This window comes from Borostomias antarcticus, assembly GCF_949987555.1.
Source record: "Borostomias antarcticus genome assembly, chromosome: 18".
In the NCBI taxonomy this organism is placed as follows: domain Eukaryota; kingdom Metazoa; phylum Chordata; class Actinopteri; order Stomiiformes; family Stomiidae; genus Borostomias; species Borostomias antarcticus.
Window position 1 is genome coordinate 11540360 of NC_140251.1, and position 12239 is coordinate 11552598.

At 48.0% G+C, this 12239-nt stretch overlaps 1 protein-coding gene across 1 annotated transcript in view; it reads right to left on the minus strand.

The window, feature by feature from the left end:
• Positions 1-12239, minus strand: part of zfpm1 (zinc finger protein, FOG family member 1) — a 92084-nt gene that overhangs the window by 48104 nt on the left and 31741 nt on the right. Inside the window, exon 2 of the mRNA XM_084452762.1 lies at positions 718-864. Within this exon, the coding sequence (XP_084308888.1) occupies positions 718-864 (147 nt within the window). The remainder of the gene's footprint in view (positions 1-717; positions 865-12239) is intronic.

The window sequence follows — 12239 nt, forward strand, 5'->3', positions numbered from 1 at the left end:
TCACCGGACAATCGTCTATCCGCTTTTTCCTGCTCCAAACTATCATTATTATATCACCCTTTAAAAATCCTGTGTGCGTGTTAGTTTGTGTGAGTGCATGTACGTGTGTTTGAGCGTATGTTCTGTATGTGCATGGGTGTGTGTGTGTGTGTGTGTTTGAGTGTGTGTGTGTGTGTGTCTAATGTGTACCCACCTACCCACTGCAACTCTCACTCTGTTGCTGGAAATGAAAACATGTATCCACTCAGTCAACTTCGCCTGGCTGACACCAAACAAAACAAAAGCAGAACGGCGTAAACCAGCATGGCTGTGGTTCTGGCATGCGCTGCAGCGTGAGCCAGACCAGACCACAGGATGTTTGGTGTTGTTTACATGGCTGATACACTTCCCAGGAACTTGTGTTAGGGGAACCGTTGTTGCTTTGGGGGCTGACTAAAACGTCGCGCCTGCCAAGAGGATCCTCTGCAAATAGAGCCTTGGTGCCCAAGGAGTAGAATCAAAGTGGAGTTCTCTGAGAAAGAGCAGGGGAGCGTTGGCACTGGCGTTGGCATGGGCTCGAGTGGGCACGCTGCCTCAAGCCCACCAGTCATTCAATGGACCTCAGAGAGTAGGTGTGTGTGTGTGTGCGTGTGCGTGCATGTGTGTGTGTATGTGTGTGTGTGTGTGTATGTGTGTGTGTTTGTGTGTGCGTGTGTGTGTCTGTCTGGGAGCCCCCACCTTCATGGTACAGTGGTGTAAACGGAGGCGGACTAGAACTGTCACATTCTGCTGAGTCCTCAGGATCTGAGGCTCCGCCCTCCTCTCCTGATTGGCTGATGTCGTCAGGTGGGTTGTCCTCACCCCCCTCCAGATCTCCAATGGAACCTTCCAGAATAGAGGAGGGACAGTCAAACATTGGCTCTGACAGGACATCAAGAACTGAACAACTTCAAAGAATAACCATTTAAGAACCCAATCAATCAATTAATCACTCAACAAATGACACAATCAATCGATGGAGGCAACAAAATGTGCTTAACAAAAAATAAAAACAGGATTATAAATTATTGTAGGTTCTCTGTTATCTGTAATAATATAATTTATTAGTAATGGTTACTGAAATCAAAGCTCACAGGTTATTTTATTGTTCAGTGAAATTGAACTGTCTAATAAACTGATTAAATGTAACTGTCATTAGTAGTGGTTAGGGATGAGGTAATTCTACACGCTGCTTGATAAATTATCTGCCTTTTTGAGTAAAAAATTCCCATTCCCAAAACACATTTATATCTTTCATCAATTGAGAACGATTTTGATAATTCTGCTTTTAAAAATTGTAAAGCTTAGCAAGTCGATCCGAATGAAGGCCAGAAAGATCACACCTTGAGTTGCAGCTCAGAGAGTGATTAACGCCTTGCTGATATTTATCATATTACATTTCAATAATCCCTGACCATGCCAATTATACAGCCAGGACTCTTAATCCTGCCAGCGGACAAATTAGAGCAGAGTAATAATATCAGTTATGTTAAGACACAAGCTTTTAATCATCCACGTCCTGAAGTGCCAGTCAAACTGAGGATGGAGGGACATGCTTTCACTGTTCTGGTCACACACACACACACTCACACGCGCACGCACGCACGCACGCACACACACACACACACACACACCATGCTGGTGAGTGCCATCAGATTTGTGTCTGGGCAGGACGGGAAGGCAGAGCAGAGGGAAAGTGAACAGTAGCTTCACTCATCCTGGGAGCTGTAGTCACTTAAGAGGATTAGACAGGCTGTATGGCCAGGCATTAATGGTTCATATTCTCCAGATTCAGCCGGGGGAAAAGCAACTAACACAGACACACGCGTGCACCCTCACTCACACTCACACACACACACACACGCATACACACAAACACACACACACACACACACACACAATGTAGTAGACAACTACATATTAATGAAATTAACATTTTTTTTATTATTTTTTTTATTATTTTTTACCCAGACAGTTTGTAAATTAATTTTCATCAGAGTGATGATGAACGTAGAGGTATTGTTTGCAGGCAAAGCCATAACTGGGGGCGTATATATTTACACTGTTAGAACAAAGAGATCTATAATCTATACAAAGCCGTGACTGGGGGCGTATATATATTTACACTGCTGGAACAAAGAGGTCTATAATTTATACAAAGCACACAACAATGCATGTGAATAACGAGCCTTGTAGAAAAAGGGAAAAGGCAATTTTTCTAATTCTGTTAATTTCACTTCCAAAGCAATTAAAAGCAGGCGGAGATAATGCTTGGAAACAATCGCTGGCTTTCTGTCTTTGTAAATGAAACATCTTTAGGCTAATTTCAACTTCCACGCCTGCACGGTTCTGTGTAATTTCAGATAAAATTAACACAGTTAGATTTGGACCTTCATGGAAAAAAGAGAGAGAAAAAAAAGATCGATACCATACACAATATTGTTAGAATTAGGTCTATGTCGCTGCAGCTTTGGTTGATCTAATTTTCCAGTATCTGTGAGGACATTTTCATACAATTAATTTTCCTTTAATCATAATTGTACAAAGGGACTCTTCTGTATAAAATTCCAATTATATTTTGTGTTTAAAATGTAAGTTTGAATTATGATTTTTCTTTCCTCATTATAGTTCTGGTTTAATGAATCAATCTCTGCATCACTGCTTTCACACATCAAATGGGACGGAAAAAAACGTTCTCTCCTCTCTTAGCCAAGACGAAATAGTCTCCCCCCCCCACTCTCTCCCCCCTCTCTCTCTCTCTCTTTCTCTACAGGATAATGGAAAGAAAGGATAGGAGTCTATTTGATAAGTATAGCACATTCTACTTCATTTGCCCTTTTAAAAGTTACATATATACTTGTTAATTATTTCAAACTCACTCTATGCATAATATCATGTGGAAATTGGACTGAACAAATGTGATTTAGGGAGAAAGTGATTACACACATGCAGTCAATCACATGTAAGGCTGGACTGAACACAGGTGAAATGGTGAAACCTACTGTAGGTTTGAAAGTAGATAGGGGGCGAAGAATGTCAGAAGACTAATTATTATTATTATTGAAGAAGAAGAAGAAGAAGAAGAAGAAGAAGAAGAAGCAGAAGCAGAAGCAGAAGCAGAAGCAGAAGCAGAAGCAGAAGCAGAAGAAGAAGAAGAAGAAGAAGAAGAAGAAGAAGAAGAAGAAGAAGAAGAAGAAGAAGAAGCAGAAGAAGAAGAAGAAGAAGAAGAAATAACTAATAATAATAATAATAAAGTATGCAAGATTACAATATGGGGAACATCAACGTCACTGAAAACACAGAGGTTTATCTTATCTTACAAACACAGAAGTACACAGAAGGATCATGTGAACTACAGTTCTCATTTTTTAATCAGTAACAATACTGAATCACTGAACCACTGACAGGTTCCCTTCTCTCTTCTGATGACTCACTCACTCACTCACTCACTCACTCACTCACTCACTCACTCACCTCTTCTCTTACTCACTCACTCACTCACTCACTCACTCACTCACTCACTCACTAGCTGAATCCCAAATCGCGCACTTAGGCGAAAGTGCAGAGGACTCGCGGCCTTGTGGCCTTACATGCGCGTTCCCGCTAAGTCCACAAGGGCTCAGGGTAGTCCCAAAACGGAATTGCTAGGTCCACAAGTGCGCCACGCCGCCATTTTGCGCAGTTTAACCGCACTTACCGAAAGTCCGCAATTTCACGGACTTAGGAGCAGAAAATACCCACAGCCCACCGCGTCTCATGTGACACAGTGCTTGAGTGCATCCGAGTCATGATCCGAGTGCATCACACATAAATGATGACATTTGCAGATAACACAACATTTATCTTGAAATCCACATGCTGCAAACATATCCCACCCAACCTAATTTTTTAATTATTATTAAATTAAAACAGACGTCAATCGGTCAATTTGCAGAGCTGAAGGGAGCGTCAGAGCAGCCTCTGCGTCGGAGGAACGCGGCAGCCAATGAAAACGAAGTGGGAGAGGCATTGAGCGAAACTGGAAGTGCTGTCCCATTTAATTCACGGCCCTGCACCCTCTGGCCCTTCCAGCTGACGTCAATTAAGTGCTCAGGCCTCAGGCCACAAGTGCGAGGGGCCGCAAGTGCGGTTTGCGCACTCAGATTGGGATTCAGCTACTCACTCCACTCACTCACTCACTCCACTCACTCACTCCACTCACTCACTCACTCACTCACTCACTCACTCACTCACTCACACACATACACACACACACGCAATGTGGTGAAGGAGAAGAGAGGAGCAGATGGAGGAGGTGTGATGTGGGGAGCAGAGAGAGGAGTGGAGGGAGGAGGAGGGGTGGTGAAGAGCTGCCACTCATACCTCCACAGAGGACCAAAGCTAAGCGTCTGATGAAGGAGGAGGAGATACAGCTTTATTAGCCGGCCGTCCACATCAAACCAGCGCTCAGCACACGCTGATTAAACACAGAGACAACACATCAAACCAGGACTGATTAAACAGCAGCACACACATGCTCTCAGGGTATTAACCCGCCTAGAAACACACAGGACAGAGAGAGAGGGGGAGAGAGAGGGAGAGGGAGAGGGAGAGGGAGAGGGAGAGGGAGAGGGAGAGGGAGAGGGAGAGGGAGAGGGAGAGGGAGAGAGAGAGAGCTATTGTATCAGACAATCACACAAAGATTTGAGAGAAAAATCTTGAAAGGAGGATATTTAGAGAGAGAAAGAGTGTGTGTGTGTGTGTGTGTGTGTGTGTGTGTGTGTGTGTGTGTGTGTGTGTGTGTGTGTGAGTAAAATAAGCTCTTTGGTGTGTTCTCTTGAGAAGGAAGCCCTGCTACCTGACATTCAGTCACATGTTCAAGAGCAGCCCCTCGTTGATCAGAGTGATGGGAACAACCAGTGATTGAGGAAGTCGTAATTCCCCTTCCTATAGTTCAATCAGGTGTTAGATGTTTGGGCCACAAGAGGTTTTAGCCAGCGCTCTGCTGTTCAGTGCATCAGAACCAATCATCTAATAGAACTGGAATTCTCTTCAGAGTATCGATCTCTGTGAATTCATATTTATGTGAAACAGATAATACCTTTTAAAAACTCTGGCAAATGTATCAATTTATCGTTCAGATCTGAAAATCGCGGTGGTGGTTATCGATTGCTCTGCGCATCTCCCAGTGCGCCGCAGTGATAGAGTACCCAGGGTGCACTGGGGCGCCACAGGTGACACGTGACTGTTGTCACCGCGGTGACAAGGCCGATAAGCTTCCTGGCCTCTGGGCTGATCTGTACAGCCTCCCTGCACCAGCTGGGATGGACGGACAGATGGACGGACGGATGGACAGATGAGAGAAAGCTAATTTGGTGATGCTGAGGAGAAAAGCTACTGGTGAGGCCCAGCAGTAAGGCCAACTGGCGCAACGGCCTTGAGCACCAGTGCGTTGTGTTTGTCTGCTGGGAGTGTGAGTGTGCTTGGTCTACATCACGCATCAAGCACACCACTCGGAATGTTGGCACTGTGGGACAGAGAACGCTCAGAGAAGTGATGGAAATCAGAATGTTGCACTAACATTCTACTCCCTACATTCTACTGCAACGTTCTCCTCCCAACATTCTACTACAATATTCTATCACAGTATTCTACTAAATCATTCTACTACAACATTCTAAATCATTCTACTACAACATTATATTACTGCTAAAACATTCTACTACAACATTCTACTGAAACACTCTACTACAACATTATATTACAATCATCTACTGAAACATTCTACTACAACATTCTATTACAATATTCTACTGTACTAAATCATTCTACTACAACATTCTATTAAAACATTGTACTACAATATTCTACTCCCAACATTCTACTCCAATGTATTGCTCCCAACATTCTACTCCCAAATTCTATGAAAACATTCTACTCTCAACATTCTAGTGTGTCTGATTGTCATGCCTGGGAGGGCAACAGTAGCTCCAAACAGACAGACTAAACACAGACTCAGACAGCCTGGAACAGAATATGCAGACAGTAGCTGTTAAACCCTGCGAAAGCCAGGAGAAAAACCAGGCCAGGTCCAGCCTGGTTTATGTGCGTGGCTGGCTTATTTCTGTTCAGGACTGGTAGAACGGAAGCTAGTCATGCCACTGAAATAGCTGTGAATTGAAATGCCATGAAATAATGTCTGATAAATTAAGATAGGTCTTGTCGCCTGGACACATCAGTTCCAATGCTAATCCAGCACAATAAGAGCGGGATAGCCAGTTAGCTCATGAGCTCACAACAGCAGCAGCTTCCATAACATTAATGGTAGCGGTCAGTGGCTAAAGCTGTTATACTGATGATTCCTGTATGGAATTACGGCATGGGAGTCAGGCGCTTTATCCACTACACCATGGGTTCCCAAACTCCATCAATGTGGGCCTCCCCTCTGAAAACAGTGACACACCCACGCCCACCCCAACCCCTCAAATTTGTCCATTTTGCAAGGCAGCGTTAGCTAGCCCATAACGTTACACAGCTAAGTTAGCTCAGTGGCACCTGTTGCTAGTTAACGTTTTCGCAATGCATTCATACCTGCGGGGGGATGCTCTCTCTGCACTATCCACAAATTTAGTCTCTCCCATTATTTATTTAGATTTTCTGACCTTTAAAATCATGTTTCATTCATAAAAAACATAGAAAATTCAATAATAGAAAACATGTTTCTCCTTTTTTTTTTCGAACCATCCCTCCGCGCCTCCCCTGAATTTCTTTGGGGCCCCCCAGGGGAGGCCCGCCTCACAGTTTGGGAATGCTTGCAGTACACCACCGCACTGCAGGTCAACAACACGACGGAGAAGGAAGGGAGGGAGGGAAGAGAGGAGAGAGAGGGAGGGAGGGAGGGAGGGAGGAGGGAGGGAGGGAGGGGGGAGGGAGGGAGGGAGGGAGGGAGGGGAGTGACAACCGGACATTTGCTATCTATGGTGCATGTCGCCACGCACAAAAACCTTGCCTGTCATCCAGCCATCAGTGACATCACAGCCATGATTGATTATGATATTTATTATAATGAGTGATTAGGATACGATTATAAGGTGAGCCAATCATCATGTTGGGGGGGGGCATCGGAACACTTCAAACAGACCCTACCCCTCCCTGGTTTGAACGTGGCGCCAAACATCAAACTCACCGGACAAACAATCTCAGAAAACCCCCCTCCCTCCTCTCTCTGCTCTCTCTCTCTTAACTCATCCCCTCATCTTCTCTACCCTTCACTCTCTCCATCCCTCCCTCCCCCTCCCTCATTCTATAATCATCCCCATTTCCCCTCCTTTCCAGCCTGTCATCTCCCTTTTATATTTGCGCTGTCCCTCCCTCTCTCTCTCTCTCTCTCTCTCCCTCCCTCCATCTGTCTCCCTCTCTCCCTCTGTCTCTCTCCCTCTATCGCTTTCTCCTACTCCCCCCTCCATCCCCCCTCCCTCCATCCCTCCATCCCTCTCTCTGTGAAACGGCTGTGACTAGGAGCGTCTCTGTGTGGATAGCTGGGAGCTGTGCGCGGTTATCGGCTTCTGCAGACTCTCCGTGCCGGGCTGATCTGTCTCCTCTTCATTAAGCAAATACGGCGACGTGGAAATGAAAACATAATAGCTATTTGATTTCCAGAGAGATATTTTGCATATTGGTTCGGAGCTGATAGTGGAATTTCATCAAGTCTTTTTTTTTTTTCTTCCGCCATGCTTTAAAAACTGAATTACAGAGCTGGGCTGGCTTCAGCGGGATTTCTTTACATTGCTGGGAAGAGCAGGGAAAGGAGAGATAGAGGGAGAGAGAGAGAGAGAGAGAGTAAGGAAGAGAGAGAGAGTAAGGGAGAGAGGGAGAGAGAGAGAGAGGGGAAGAGAGAGAAAGCCCCAGTTCCTCAGGAAGACTACTTAAACGATTAAATATCCCTCCATTCCCTTTTTCTATTTTTGATAACAGGGAAGAAATGTGAAGAATTCACAGCTTTAGGTTCACTATACTAATCACAGATAGGACGAAGAAAATTAACTCCTTAATGAGCAGTGCTGTGTGTCTGATAATGGTCTAGAGGACACATCGGTCTGGGGTAGAGACCCAGTACCCAGGAGGAGACTAGTCTGGGGTAGAGACCCAGTACCCAGGAGGAGACTAGTCTGGGGTAGAGACCCAATACCCTGGAGGAGACTAGTCTGGGGTAGAGACCCAGTACCCTGGAGGAGACTAGTCTGGGGTAGAGACCCAGTACCCTGGAGGAGACTAGTCCTGGGGTAGAGACCCAGTACCCTGGAGGAGACTAGTCTGGGGTAGAGACCCAGTACCCTGGAGGAGACTAGTCTGGGGTAGAGACCCAGTACCCTGGAGGAGACTAGTCTGGGGTAGAGACCCAGTACCCTGGAGGAGACTAGTCTGGGGTAGAGACCCAGTACCCTGGAGGCGACTAGTCTGGGGTAGAGACCCAGTACCCAGGGAGAGAGGATTAGCCAGCTAACCAGTCAGATAGCCAGCCACCCAACCAGCTGACCAGTCAGATAGCCAGCCACCCAACCAGCTGACCAGTCAGATAGCCAGCCACACAACCAGCTGACCAGTCAGATAGCCAGCCACACAACCAGCTGACCAGTCAGATCACCAGCAAGTCAGCCAGCTAACCAGCCAGCAAACCAGCCAGCTAACTAACCAGCCAGCCAGTCACCTGGTCACACAGCCAGTCACCAGGTCACCCACCCAGCCAGCCAGTCACCTGGTCACACAGCCAGTCACCAGGTCACCCACCCAGCCAGCCAGTCACCTGGTCACACAGCCAGCCAGCCAGTCACCTGGTCACACAGCCAGCCAGCCAGTCACCAGGTCACACAGCCAGCGAACCAGCCAGCCATCCGGGCCGCAGGGATTGGTCTGTGATAGATGGTACGAGGAGAGGGTATCCTTCTCTGGAGAGACCAACTGAAACTGGGTCTGCAGGAGCAGATGAGCAGACCTTTTCACACTCCTCCATCAGATCCACTGTCCCCTCCAGAGGACCACTCCTCCATCAGATCCACTGTCCCCTCCAGAGGACCACTCCTCCATCAGATACACTGTCCCCTCCAGAGGACCACTCCTCCATCAGATACACTGTCCCCTCCAGAGGACCACTCCTCCATCAGATACACTGTCCCCTCCAGAGGACCACTCCTCCATCAGATACACTGTCCCCTCCAGAGGACCACTCCTCCATCAGATACACTGTCCCCTCCAGAGGACCACTCCTCCATCAGATACACTGTCCCCTCCAGAGGACCACTCCTCCATCAGATCCACTGTCCCCTCCAGAGGACCACTCCTCCATCAGATACACTGTCCCCTCCAGAGGACCACTCCTCCATCAGATACACTGTCCCTCCAGAGGACCACTCCTCCATCAGATCCACTGTCCCCTCCAGAGGACCACTCCTCCATCAGATACACTGTCCCCTCCAGAGGACCACTCCTCCATCAGATACACTGTCCCCTCTAGAGGACCACTCCTCCATCAGATACACTGTCCCCTCCAGAGGACCACTCCTCCATCAGATACACTGTCCCCTCCAGAGGACCACTCCTCCATCAGATACACTGTCCCTCCAGAGGACCACTCCTCCATCAGATACACTGTCCCCTCCAGAGGACCACTCCTCCACCAGATACACTGTCCCTCCAGAGGACCACTCCTCCAATCAGATACACTGTCCCCTCCAGAGGACCACTCCTCCATCAGATACACTGTCCCCTCCAGAGGACCACTCCTCCATCAGATACACTGTCCCCCTCCAGAGGACCACTCCGACGGATGGAAATAAATCCTGCTGCTGTTTTCCACATCAGAACATGGTGTTTCTACCCGATAGGGCCACGGCTGTTTCTGTACCACACACACACACCCACACCCACACCCACACCACACACACACACACACACACACACACACACACACACACACACACACACACACACACACACAACGTATGAACACATACACACACACACACACTACGTACGAACACATACACACTATGTATGAACACACACACACACACACACATACACATAAACACACACACACACACACACACACACGAGCTCGCTATGTACTCCCTGTATTGACCTTTAGTCTCTTCTATGGTGACTGCTGCTAGCCCCTGTACTGTCTTCACCAGCATCAATGGCATCACAGCTGCATTGTGGGAACAGAAGCACCATGGATGGCGAGTAAGAAGGAGTCATGAGTAAACGTAGAGAGATGGGAGGATGGGGGGATGAACAGGAGTCATGAGTAAACGTAGAGAGATGGGAGGATGGGGGGATGAACAGGAGTCATGAGTAAACGTAGAGAGATGGGAGGATGGGGGGATGAACAGGAGTCATGAGTAAACGTAGAGAGATGGGAGGATGGGGGGATGAACAGGAGTCATGAGTAAACGTAGAGAGATGGGAGGATGGGGGGATGAACAGGAGTCATGAGTAAACGTAGAGAGATGGGAGGATGGAGGGATGAACAGGAGTCATGAGTAAACGTAGAGAGATGGGAGGATGGAGGGATGAACAGGAGTCATGAGTAAACGTAGAGAGATGGGAGGATGGGGGGATGAACAGGAGTCATGAGTAAACGTAGAGAGATGGGAGGATGGGGGGATGAGCAGGAGTCATGAGTAAACGTAGAGAGATGGGAGGATGGGGGGATGAACAGGAGTCATGAGTAAACGTAGAGAGATGGGAGGATGGGGGGATGAACAGGAGTCATGAGTAAACGTAGAGAGATGGGAGGATGGGGGGATGAGCAGGAGTCATGAGTAAACGTAGAGAGATGGGAGGACAGAAAGGGAGGAGGTTTCGTCAGATTTAATCCCACATCCTAATCGGGTGGAGCTTGTTTATCTCCCACTCTCCACAGCAGGAGGATCAACAGGTTCAGGAAATGTGACCGTCCAATCACATCCCCTCTCTATGACCATGTGACCCACGATCTCTCTGGGGTCACCACTGCTGACACAACAGGTAAGACACAGCACAGCACACACACACACACACACACACACACAGAGTATCACATCTGTCTCCCATTGGCACCTCCTCAAATGTAGACTGATCAGCCCAGAGGGATGACGTCTCAGTCAAGGCCACGACAAGGAGGTCTGAGTGTGTGTGTGTGTGGGGGGGCGTACGTGTGTGTGTGTGTGTGTGTGGGGGGCGTACGTGTGTAAGATATGTGGCAAAATATGAGGCAATTTGGAGTGTCTGTTTGCTGTCTTAGCTGTCAAGGGAAATTTCCTAACACAGATACACACACATACATCCATCTCCCTCTAACACCCCCACACACACAACACACACACAGGCACACACACATGCTGGCAGGTGGTATATGGCTGCAAATTCTCTCTATGGTTTTAGGTGGGTTCTGGGAAGTGGACAAGAGAAAAGCCCATGAGTGGACAAGCGGAGGGGACAGAGAGAAGAGGGAGGAGAGGAAAAGAGAGGAGTAAAGAGTGGAGAGGAGAGAGGAGAGGAAGAGAGGAAAGGAGAGGAGTGGAAAGGAAGAGGAAGAGAGTGGAGAGAAGAGGATTGGAGTGGAGAAGAGAGGAGAGGATTGGAGTCGAGAGGAGAGGAGAGGAGAGGAGAGGAGAGGAGAGGAGAGGAGAGGAGAGGAGAGGAGAGGAGAGGAGAGGAGAGGAGAGGAGAGGAGAGGAGAGGAGAGGAGAGGAGAGGAGAGGAGGTGATGAGTGGAGGAGGGAGGTGCGAAAAGGGAGGGGACAGAGGGGAGTAGACCGGTGGGGGGAGTAGAGAGGAGGGAGGAAGACAGGGGAGGAGGAGTGGAGCTGCCTGGCAGAGACCCTGGACTCTAGAAGGCCGGCATGCAGACCAGAGAGCCAGCCGATAAGGCCACTGATAAAAGATAGAAAATAGCAGCAGATTTGAACTTTCCCACCATCCCAAGATCCTCAGGGGCGGGGGGAGTCGAGGGGGGGGGGGGTCCGTTCCTATCTAGCCAGCAAGGACACTGGCTGGATATTCTGACGCACACACACACACTCTATCACTTACTTCTGACTTGTCAGATTGAAAGACACAATCTAACGTTTCCAATCGTGCGGACATTCCCTGGCAATCTTTGACCATCATACATGATACAGACGTCCTGCTCCGAGGATGTTCCCCATCAGTGTGTAGTGTGCCTCTGCATCGTTCACACAGAGATCTGCGCCAATGGA